Below are 12,815 nucleotides of genomic sequence, written 5' to 3'. Positions count from 1 at the left end.
CTCCTATAATAATCATCAGAATCTGAATAATAAACTGAAACAGTCCCCTTGGTACACTGTAATGTATGCAATTTTAATTATGTGATTTTTCTAGCTAATTTCTGCTTCAAAAACAGTAAAGTACTTCTGCTTACAAGGTGGCAGAAACAAGAACTTTTCTGAACCTCTCATATGTACATTGTCATCAAAATTTACATTACCAGAAACATGCCTTTCAGTTCAATCACAATTAGTCCGTAGGCAGATTTATTTCATGACAACTCACTATGTGCCAAACCTGCTGGCATATACTAAACAACAGTTTGCATTTGTAAGGCACTCCTTCCTTTTCTGAGCCCTGGTGATTAAGACCTCGGTTGCTAATCAAAAGATTGGCAGTTCGAATCCAACAGTTGCTCCTTGGAAATCCTATGGGAAATCCTGTCTTATAGGGTCACTATGAGTCAGAATCGACTCGACAGCAATGGTTTTTTTTCTTTTCTTTTCAGGCTCTCACAAGTGACATTTTAAAACAAGCTATATTTTTCTTTCAGCATTAACTGCATGCACCAAATACATTTATTATTACAAATTGCTACTGACCAGGAGAGGCTTAGCTTTTAAAAGACAAAACATTTCCCGTTATATATATTTTTTACACCAGCTATTTTTTTTTTATGTATGGAAGTAGATCAACAACGGTAAATACAAACAGATCATCTGACAAAATAAAATAATTTTTAGGGAATGGATGTGGCATGCTTGTCAGATGCTGTCCACAAAAAACTAATTACTTCAGCACAGAAAAAAGATTCTTTTAACACTAGAGTCTGTAAGAGGATACTCATCACTTCCTAACCATCTGTCATCACTCCTCCCCAAAAAACTAATTAGGGTTTCATCCAATCACACATCCAAGTGATACAAATGTAGATGGCAAAAAAACACAGTTTAAAGAAGTTAACATTATAACATTGTCTAGTTTAAACATCACAGCCTTCAGAACTAGCCTTTCGTGTTCTAATAATTACCTTGTTTATTTTTCTCATCTGCTCCTCATTAATTATTAGGTAGTAAACACAGAAAATTAAAACGTAAAAGAAAACTTACAGGTAACAGAGTTTCCCTGCAGCAGGAAGTATCCTTTTCCGGTAATCTATCCCAGAATCTAGTTGGACTGTATTACAGTGCTCCTACAATCCAAACACATAAAATGTCTTATTAAACAAGTGATGGTTCAGAGGTATAATCTGTTTGCTATCCTTTTTTTTTTTTCAAATTTTTGAAAATTTTCCTCAATATGAGATTAAAAAAAAACCAAACCCATTGCCGTTGAGTCAATTCCAACTCATAGAGACCCTACAGCACAGAGTAGAACTGCCCCATAGGGTTTCCATGGAGAGTCTGGTGGATTCAAACAGCCAACCTTTTAGTTTGTAGCCATAGCTCTTAACCACTACGCCACCAGGGTTTCCAATATGAGATTAGGACAAAATAATAGAACTTATATAAGATTCATGGAAGTCAACTTGCAACATTAAACATATATTGAGCCAACAAAATATCAATTAAAAAAAAATTAAGATTTGTATCATGTCTCCTGAAACTCTGCCATGCTGTTGGCAAATTCCCCAAATAATTGCCTGAGGTAGGAGTAAAGTTTCACTTTACCCTGAAGTGAGAAGCTGGAGGCTATCAGAAGGGTAATTCATGGCTCTTCAGCCCCACAATGGGAAAGAGGCAGTCTACGAGAGCTGGGCCAGAACATTAGCACCCACATTTTAAACCAAATACCAAAATGAGCTATTGGTAAGCCAGCCCTTCACTTGAAATGACTGCCACGGCCTTGTCACCTGGTTCCCTCTCTGGCTACCAAGGTCTTTCTGAGTCCTTTCCTGCTGCGGATGCCTCCCTTCCACCTGAGTTGCCCTGTGCCACTGAGGTCTTTCTCTTCTCTCAATTACCCCGTACTTTCCATCCCCCAGGATGCATACACGCGCACGCACACACACAATCTTACTATAGAAGCAAATAAACTTTTGCCAAACCTATTTTGATCTGCTGGATTTTTTATTTGGGGGGGCGAGTATTAAATATGTGTGTGTGTACGTTTGTATGTATGTATAGATAGATATTCACATAGAGAGAGAGAATACTGGTGATGCAATGGTTAAGCACTGGGCTGCTAAGTGAAAGGTCAGAGGTTCGAACCCACCAGCCGCTTCACGGAAGAAAAGACCTGGTGATCTGATCCTGTAAAGATTTATAGCCTAGGAAACCCTATGGGACAGTTCTACTCTGTCCTATAGGGTCAGTACAAGTCAGAATTGACTCACAACAACAACATATATATATATATATATATTCCAATAGAACGATGATGAAAAAGGGTTTTCAGGACAATACAAGAAACATTTCCAGGCTAACCTTTTTGTTTGCATGCAAAATGAAAACTGTTTTATTAAAAATCATGAGGAAATATATATATATTTTAAGAACTTGGCTACTTTTTATCAATGAAAAATTACATTTTTCAAACCTTTTGGGCCAAGTTAATTATGACAGATGTCTCAGTCATCTAGCGCTACTAAACAGAAATACCACAAGTGGATGGCTTTAACAAAGAAGAATTTATTCTCTCACAGTCTAGGAGGCTAGAAGTTCAAATTCAGGGTGCCACCTCCAGATGAAGGCTTTCCCTCTCTGTTGGCTCTGGGGGAAGGCCTTTGTCATCAATCCTCCCCCGTCGAGGAGATTCTCAGCCACAGGGACCCCCAGTCCAAAGGATGTGCAATTCTCCTGGCTCTTATTCCTTGGTGGTATGAAGTCACCCACGTTCTCTCTGCTCGCTTCTCTCTTTTATATCTCTAAAGAGACTGACTTAAGACACAAATCTAATCTTGTAGATTGAGTCTGCCTTATTAACATAAAAAAAAATTTTTTTTTTTTTATAACTGCTGCTAATTCCACCTCATTAACATCATAGGCATAGGGTTTATAATACGCAGGAAAATAACATCAGATCACAAAATAGTGGACAATCACACAATACTGGAAATCATGGCCTAGCCAAGTTGACATACATTTTGGGGGGACACAATTTAATCCATAACATCAGCTTATATTTTCCAAAGGTGACTGCAATAATATTTCCATCCCAACATGCTCTTCTTACAATATGACTTCGATGTTCCAACCATCAAGAAGTCAGTTCCAGGTTCTCCCTCTTGAATCTCATGATTATGGTGAAATATCCTCTGTGGCATTCAAGGAAGCATCTTACTTGTTGGAACACGTGCTCTGAACACTAAACTTCTAGCTTAAGCATCCAGCTGCCTGGGGGCTACCTGCCTGTGAGAAAGCTTAAACTAACCCATGCAGAGAGACAACCTGTGGGACTCCGAGACACATAAAGACAGAGGTGTCTGACCAGTCCCCAGGGGTGCCAGCTCTAGCCACTGTCTCACTGAGGGAGCCAGACCTTCTCAAATCTCTGACCTACAGAAACCAGGAGACATCATAAAATGATCTTGTTTTAAGCCTCTGAATTTTGCAGTGATTTGTTACACAACAATAGATAATCAGAACAGTAATATCTGGGCGTGTTTGAGCAATAACAATATTCTTTCTCCCTGAAATTAGATCCCGGGCTGTATTGCTATACAGCTGAGGGCTCTTTATCATCTGCACTGAAGGGGACAGAACTGCATACAGGAAGAAGAAATAGACAGTACAAAGGAAGAGGAGACGCAGTGGCAGTGAGAGTAAGTTTCCCCTCCTTACATGCTACAGCTGCTAAGGGGACCAGAGGAGTGAAGTAGGGTGACTAACCATTCCAGTTTCCCCAAGACTGAGAGTTTCTCCAGATGCAGAACTTTTAGTGCTAACATCGGGACAGTCCTGGGCAAACTGAGGCAGTTGGTCCCTCTAGAAGTGAAGAGCCAGAAAACCAGGCTGAAAGGTTGGCGTGTAGGTAGAGCACTTGATTTACATATTAGCAATTTGTAAATTTGATTATTGTTGTTAGGTGCCATGGATTCCGACTCATAGCAACCTCACGTAACAGAGTAGAACTGCTCCATGTGGTTTTCTAGGCTGTAATCTTTACAGGAGCAGATCACCAGGTCTTTCTTCCACAGAGCCACTGGGTGGGTTTGAACTGCCAACCATTCAGTTAGCAGCCGAGCGCTTAACCATTGTGCCACCAGGGCTCCTTGTGAATTTGATTAGTATAAATTAATCCCCAAGAAGCTGGTCCTCTGGGGAGGGTTACAAAGTTTTTGAATTACACATTTGAGGAACAGTCCCTAACCTAACAAAGTCATGCCATTCTACTACGCGTGGTCTGAGGCACCAGCTGTCCTCCCCATACAGACATGCCTAACTTATCATTCCCAGTTTCTCAAACCCACTCCCCAGGCCTCAGTCTCAGGTCCTGGGCCGTGTAACCATCCCACCAGAAGGGATGCAGCATTGCCCATGTAGAAGCATTCCACTCTCCCTGGCTCCAGAATACCTTTGTGAAAAAAAGGTGTAGCCATCCTTCTCTCTTCTCTTAACTTTGAATAATGTAGTAAACCTGGGAAAAGAGATACATCCTTTCTTTGCCCGTGCTATGATTGTGGGGATTCAGCCACCCAGTGCAAAGAAACAAGACACACTTCTTTAAGGAGCACTTCTCGCTCTATGAGGGAGAACCTGCCCTGGGATGGTATGGAAACGCCATGTATTTATAAGCCAGAGGTCATCTATACTACAGAAAATATTCTTCATATTGTGGCAAAATACACTTTACAGAAATTTATTTCCCCAGGTTTTCAGTTTCTTTTAAACTACAATTTATCTTATATGACTTAATATTCTTAATTTAGTCCAAGTTTTTTCTTTCTTACTTTTTTTTTTTTTGCTGCTAAAGAAATGAGGCTAATGGAAGTTATACAAGCTTCAATTTCCCTTTCTGGGTAACTAACTTCTCATAGGAGTGATTAAACCCTAAAAAAGATTGCATTTGTACATTCACTAATCACCACCAAGGAATACCTAATCAGCAGCAAAAGAACTATAACCGAGCCCTTAGATGTTAGTTCTTAATTGTCTGAAAAATACTAACACTCAGTTTATATTTTTAAAGAAAAATAAACCTCAAAATTTCAGATTTGACTCACTTATGCTAGATTCTTCAAAACATTTTGCAGTGGGGTGGTGGAGGGTGAAAGGTAAGTTATTTTCAAACCGAGACTCAATCTAGTCAAAAGGGCATGATCTCTTAGTAATTTCCTAATTTCCAGGGATATCCACGAGACCCATGACCTTTTATCACCATCCAATTCAAATGCATAAAATTAATCAGCCACTAAACTAATTTTGAAATTGTATATTTATGTATACAAAGGACAAATACAATTACATAATCTAAAAATACAATTAGGAAATTTGGGGAGATAAAGAAAGGAAGTTAGCCTACCCTTGTGACCAAACTCATGAGTCAAAGGCCTTTGACTTTGGAAAGAAAAATGTACTACTAAAAGAACTGCATTACAGCAATTTACATTTTCCTCAGATCTATTGTGAGTATTTTTAGCAGTTCTGAATAATACCATAGAAAAATAGCCATCTCACAAAAAACAACTTTATACAGTTCCTACTCTGGCTTTTCCATTCCCAGTTGGAACAAAGAAAAAACAAAAAATAATTATGGTGGGAAAATTTTTAAAAATCACAACATAGAAAACTTGGAAAAGAAGGGGGAAAAAATCTCACTTTTAAAACTGAAGTTTTATGTCTTATTGTCTTAGATTGAGTTCTCTAGAGAAGCAAAACCAGTAAAATGTGTAAATATATAGAGACAGATTTATATCAAGGAAACAGCTCACACGATTGTAGAGGCTGGAACATCCCAAGTCCGTGGATCAGGATAGAGGCTTCTCCTGATTCACGTAGCTACAGGGGCTGGTGAACCCAAGATCGGCAGGTCAGCGAGCAGGGCTCTTGCTCACAGGCTGTGAAGATTGACGAATCCCAAGATCAGCAGGTAAGCTGCTAGTTCAAATCCCAAGAACCAGAAGTCAGACAAGTAGAAGGCAGCTGCAGGATCCAGAGCAGGCCAAAGGCCAGAATGTCGAGTTATATTTAGATGCGGGCCACAGGCCCAAGGAAACTCCCTTTCAACTGAATGGCTACTCACAGCAGATCCCATCATGGGGGGTGATCATATATAAACACTGAGAGTCATGGCCCAGCCAAGTTGACATACGATCTTAACCATCACACTTAACTAATTACATTAAATAGGAATTTAAAGGATCAAAACTATTGTTTTTCTTGACAATAATCAACTAATAAATTTATACATTTTAATAAGTAAGCAATAAAAGGAAATAATTGAGACTTTTCTAACTCCAAAAAATTAAATATTTAAATAACTAAGATCTTTTTCCCTAACTTTTAAAAAATAACTAAAAAAGCGATCTATGCTAATTACAAAAAAAGTAAACAATATCAAAAGTATAAAAGTAGAAATGAAAGTCTTTATCCTCTTCCCAAAAATGTTTGGTACATAGCCTAGATCTTTCAAGTTTTTCCTGTACTTATAGAGATGACAGAAAGATCCAAAGATAGGTAGGTAGGTAGGTAGATTATACACAGCATTCTAGGCTTAATTCTTGCTATTTTAAAAGTTCTATGAGAGAAAATAACTGTTGATTTAAATACAGGAAAGCTACACTGTATACTATATTACTTTGTTTGCAAAGAATATAATTCCATAAGTAAATGACAAGTGAGAGTATGAGAAAGATTCTGAACCAAAAAAGGGATGGGAGGTTGAGTTGCAGGGGGGTGGGTGCATCTTTTTTTTTTTTTTTTTTAATTGTTTGAAGCAACTATATATAAGGAACCCTGGTTGCACAGTGGTTAAAGCACTCGGCAGTTAACCATAAGGTCTGCGGTTCGAACCCACTTGCCGCTCCTGAGGAGGATGTGGCAGCCTGTGTACAGCCTTGAAACCCTACAGGGCAGTTCTACTCTGTCCTATAGGGTTGCTATGAGTTGGCATCAACTCGACTGCAATGGGTTTGATTTTGGGTACACATCCTAAGATAACTTCTCCAGTCTCTTTAAAATAATCATGTACCACTACTTCTAAGCTCAAGCAGTGATATATATGCAAATACAGGAAAGTACACAAATGGTAAGTTATCAGCTCAGTCAAGAAATAGAAAATTACCAACACCTCTGAAGGCCCCTAGGATCCCCTCCTACCTTTCCAAGGATAACTGGTATCCTAATTCTGCACTACAGGATTTTGCCTATTTTTGGAGCTTTATATAAACAGAATCATACAGTATATATTCTTTTGTTATCTGTTTATGTTTGTGAGATTCATCCATTTTGTTGTCTATAGCTGTAGTTTATGGATAGTTGTAGTTTATCACCTGGTATATATGCCACATTTTATTGATTCATTCTATTGTGATAGACATTTGTGTTGTTTCTAGTTATTAGCTTTTCAAAGAATGCAGCCACAGACATTCTCACATGTGATTCCTGGTGCACACATGTACTTGCTTTTGTTGGGTATACACCTAGAAGAGGAACTGGTGTAAATATGTGCAGCTTTAGTCGACACTGCCAGTTTTCCAAGATGGCTGTACCAATTTATACTCCCACCAGTAGTGTATGAGCATTCCTAAGTGTTTGTTTGCTGCTGGTATATAGAAATACAATCAATTTTTAAATGTTGACCTTGTATCCAATAACCTTGGAAATTCACTTATTAATGTAATACTTTTTTGTATATTGATTTTCAGAATGATACTAAAGATATTCTACATCTTTCATAAATACACCACATTTGTCTTAAATCACAAAAATGTACATTTACAGTTTAACAACAACAAAAAAACCCTTATTGCTATCGAGTCAATTACAACTCATAGCAACCCTATAGAACAGAGTAGAACTGCTCCATAGGTTTTCCAAGGAGCAGCTGGTAGATTTGAACTGTCAACCTTTGGATTAGCAGGCTTAACCACGGAGCCACCAGGGCTCCATAGTTTAACAAGTCCCTCCAAATTCAACATTTACATTTTGGATCAATCTAACAAACATTATTGATCACTATATATGCTAGGCACATCCCTGGTTACTAGGGATACAATGATGAATAAGTTATAGCTTTTGCTCTGATAGTTGGTAGAATTCAAATATTTGCCTCAAGTTACCATTTTTTTCTCCTTCCAAACACTGACATAATTTTTCAAAGATGATAAATACTCTGCCAATTGTCTAGCTGTGTGTTTTTAGCCTGCTATTTAATCTCTCTGGATATCAGTTTTCTCCTTCATAAAAGGATTGAATTATGATCCCTTTCATCTCTAAAATTCTTCTTTTTAATAATTTTTATTGTGCTTTAAGTGAAAGTTTACAAATTAAGTCAGTCTCTCACACAAAAACTTATATACACCTTGCTACACACTCCCAATTACTCTCCCCCTAATGAGATAGCCCCCTCCCTCCTTACACTCTTTTTGTATCCATTTCGCCAGCTTCTAACTCCCTCTACCCTCTCATCTCCCCTCCAGGGAGGAGATATGAACAAAGTCTCAAGTGTCCACCTGATCCAAGAAGCTCACTCATCACCAGCATCCCTCTCCAACCCATTGTCCAGTCCAATCCGTGTCTGAAGAGTTGGCTTCGGGAATGGTTCCTGTCCTGGGCCAACAGAAGGCCTGGGGGCCATGACCACCGGGGTCCTTCCAGTCTCAGTCAGACCATTAAGTCTGGTCTTATGAGAATTTGGGGTCTGCATCCCACACTGCTCTCCTGCTCCCCCAGGGGTTCTCGGTTGTGTTCCCTGTCAGGGCAGTCATCGGTTGTAGCCGGGCACCATCTAGTTCTTCTGGTCTCAGGATGATGTAGTCTCTGGTTCATGTGGCCCTTTCTGTCTCTTGGGCTCATAATTACCTTGTGTCCTTGGTGTTCTTCATTCTCCTTTGATCCAGGTGGGTTGAGACTAATTGGTGCATCTTAGATAGCTGCTTGCTGGCGTTTAAGACCCCAGGCACCACTCTTCAAAGTGGGATGTGGAATGTTCTCTTAATAGATTTTATTATGCCAATTGACTTAGATGTCCCCTGACATCTGCACACCCATGTTTACTGTAGTGCTGTTTACAGTAGCAAAAAGATAGAAGCAGCCAAAGTGCCAATTGACTTAGATGTCCCCTGAAACCATGGTCCCCAAACCCCTGCCCCTGCTTCACTGGCCTTTGAAGCATTCAGTTTATTCAGGAGACTTCTTTGCTTTTGGTTTAGTCCAGTTGTGCTGACCTCCCCTGTATTGTGTGTTGTCTTTTCCTTCACCTAAAGTAGTTCTTATCTACTATCTAATTAGTGAATACCCCTCTCCCACCCTCCCTCCCTCCCCCCTCTCATAACCACAAAAGAATGTTTTCTTCTCAGTTTAAACTATTTCTCAAGTTCTTATAATGGTGGTCTTATACAATATTTGTCCTTTTGCAACTGGCTAATTTCACTTAGCATAATGCCTTCCAGGTTCTTCCATGTTATGAAATGTTTCACAGATTCCTCACTGTTTTTTATCGATGCGTAATATTCCATTGTGTGAATATACCATAATCTATTTATCCATTCATCCATTGATGGGCACTTTGGCTGCTTCTATCTTTTTGCTATTGTAAACAGTACTGCAATAAACATGGGTGTGCTTATATCTGTTCGTGTAAAGGCTCTTACTTCTCTAGGATGTATTCCAAGGACATCTCTAAAATTCTTAACACTATTGCTGAAGTTCTCTTGCATCAGAGTTCTTCAGGGCTAAGTTCTTTGGGTTTACTACATTTTGGAGTAGACCCCAGCCTCCCAGTCTGCCTCTCCGGCTGCTTTGTTTTCCTGGTTATCTTATACTCCAAAGTAAATAGAAACTTCCTTTTTCCTACTTATCCACTCCTACTTCTCTGTATATCCCAGTAATCCTCACGCTGAAAATACTCACACCCTATCAATTTAGTAGGTAAGCTCTGTATCCCTTCTTTTTTATCAAGCAGTTTCAGAATTTATCTTTCCAAAAAGCTGGAAAGGAAGGTATTTAATGATTGTAAAGTGCCAATTACATGCCACAGCTGTGCTAGGCAACTGACTTGCATTTACCTCATACAAATCTTCAAAAATAACCATACCCAGGGCAAGATAATAATTTTTTTTATTCCAATCTACACTTGGGGAAACTTAGGATCAGGTTAGTTTTTCTAAATCACTAATGCTCTACCTTGTTCCGTTAATAAACATATCAGGAAGACATTTAAGAAAGTTAAAAAAGAAGAAAAAAAACAATTAAGAGAACATTGGGGAAAAAAAAAAAAACAGGCTAAAGCTAAAAGCACACCTACATACGCCACTTGCTTGTAAGATGAGCCACAAATCTGGCTCTTCCTGCAGTCACAGTTAAAAGAGAAACAGTAAATTCAAAATTCATGGAGCTCAAAAAGAAGCCAATAGTTTGTGGGTAGCTGAGCCATGGTTTGACCAGGCCACTCTTGCCCCCCAAATCCATGGTCTTCTTACACGTCACACTGCTTTATTAAATAATAGCCATAGGATCATTTCGCTTTAAAAAAAAAAAAAAACCATTGCCATCAAGTTGATTCAGACTCATGGCAACCCTATAGGACAGAGTAGAACTGCCCCATAGGGTTTCCAAGGCTGTAGTCTTTACAGAAACACAGTGCCCCATCTTTCTCCCATGAAGCAGCTGGTGGGTTCGAACCACTGACCTTTTGGTTACCAGCTAAGAGCTTAACCACTGCACCACAGGACTCTTTCATTTTGCTTAAGCCTTGCATACTCTATAGGATTAATTTTTGCTCCTCAACCTCTTCCTCCCTATTAATAGCCTCTGCACAGTGTAAATATGCTAATTATTCTTCTAGGGGTCCATACTATATGATTCTATCATGATTTCCTTTAGTTATTTAGTCTAAAACTGTGTATAGGTACATGCACCTTCTACTAAATTCTATACAATAATGGGTTATATTATAGTAAATTTCCATTATATCAGATATTTTCAATGTTTATTTATTTCTATGTTTATTGATATTTTCTAAGTTTCTTTGCCTGTTCAAGTCACAGTCCATTGTTTCTATGACCTTCATTCAATCATCTGAACTGATGCTGTCAGGCTTGGAAGGTAAATTCCAAGAAGGCAAGGACTGCCCAGCTTAACTCACTGTACAGCAATACATGCAGAAAGGAAAGTACAAACAAATTTCTGACAGTTACTCTCTTCTATAAAATATACACAAAGGTTCCAGTCATAATTTAAAGGTCTCAGCAGAAGATTGGCATAAACTTGGTAAGAGAATTTGGGGTGTAAACAAACGGATCTGTCTTTACCATTAACATCATCATAACAGCAAACTTTGACATAGGGCTTGCCATGTACAAGACACTTTTTTTTTTAATTGTGCTTTAGGTGAAAGTATACAGAGCAAATTAGTTTCTCATTAAACAATACACAAATTGTTTTGTGACATTGGTTACCAACCCCACGATGTGTCAACACTGTCCCCTTCTGGACCTTGGCTTCCCTATTTCCATTTGTCCAGCTTTCCTGTCCCTTCCTGTCTTCTTGTCCTTGCCCCTGGGCTAGTGTGTCCATTTAGTCTCATAAACATGGTTGAACTGCTGTATGTTACTGTTTGTTTTGTGGGCCTGTCTAATCTTTGGCTGAAGGATAAACCTCAGGAGTGGCTTCAGTACTGAGATAAAAGGGTATCCAGGGGCCATGCTCTCAGGGTTTCTCCAGCCTCTGTCAGACCAGTAAGTCTGGTGTTTTTTTTTGTGAGTCTGAATTTTGTTCTACATTTTTCCTTCTCTGTGTGAGACCCTCTCTTGTGATCCCTGTCAGAGCCGTCAGTGGTGGTAGCCAGGCACCATCTAGTTGTTCTGGACTCATACTCGTGGGGGCTGTGGTAGTTGTGGTCCATTAGTCCTTCGGACTAATCTTACCCTTGCGTCTTTGGTTTTCTTTGCTTTTCCTCCAGAAGGGGTGGGTACCAGACACAATTCTAAGTTCTTTAAATATATTCCTATTTAATCTCTTCAACCACTCTTTGAGGTAGGTATTATTATTACCCCCATTTTACAGGTAGATAAGGAAACCCTGAGGGCATAGTGGTTGAGTGCTACCGCTGCTCATCAAAAGGTTGGCAGTTCAAATCCACCAGGCACTCCTTGGAAACTCTTTGGGCAGTTTTCCTCTGTCCCATAGGGTTGCTATGAGTCGGAATCGACTCAATGGCAACAGGTTTGGTTTGTTTGGTTTGGTAAGGAAACTGAATCACATAAAATTTAAGTAATTTTCCCACTGTCAAAGAGCTCAAAAGTACGTCACAACCAATATTCATACCCAGGCATTTTGGTTCTAGCGTCCATGTTCTTAACCACTTTGCCATACTACCATTATACCCCAGAGTATGTTCAAGCAACCATGCCTCTTGCCTGGATGTACATGGCAATGCAAAATCCACATGGGCCTGTTAAGAGGTTCTTGCAGTACTCTGCCATCCTGACCCTATGTTATGGATTGAACTGTGTCCTCCAAAAATATGTGTCAACTTGGCTAGTCCATGATTCCCAGTATTGCATGGTGGTCCATCATTTTGTCATCTGATGTGATTTTCCTATATGTTGTAAATCCTACCTCTATGATGTTAATGAGGTGGGGTTAGCAGCAGTTCCACAAGATTAGGTTGTGTCTTAAGTCAATCTGTTTTGAGATATAAAAGAGAGAAGTGAGCAGGGAGACATGAGGAC

General features: G+C 39.3%; 1 protein-coding gene across 3 annotated transcripts in view; it reads right to left on the bottom strand.

Moving 5' to 3' along the window:
• AFG1L (AFG1 like ATPase) overlaps positions 1-12,815 on the bottom strand; it is a 244,257-nt gene that overhangs the window by 87,419 nt on the left and 144,023 nt on the right. For all 3 annotated transcript variants that reach the window (XM_049896727.1, XM_049896561.1, XM_049896642.1), the window contains one exon: positions 1,090-1,172. In XM_049896727.1, the coding sequence (XP_049752684.1) occupies positions 1,090-1,172 (83 nt within the window). The remainder of the gene's footprint in view (positions 1-1,089; positions 1,173-12,815) is intronic.

The sequence above is a fragment of the Elephas maximus genome, chromosome 1, assembly GCF_024166365.1.
Source record: "Elephas maximus indicus isolate mEleMax1 chromosome 1, mEleMax1 primary haplotype, whole genome shotgun sequence".
NCBI classification, from domain to species: domain Eukaryota; kingdom Metazoa; phylum Chordata; class Mammalia; order Proboscidea; family Elephantidae; genus Elephas; species Elephas maximus.
Note: the sequence above shows the minus strand (reverse complement) of the source record. Positions and strands in the feature narration are given on the sequence as shown.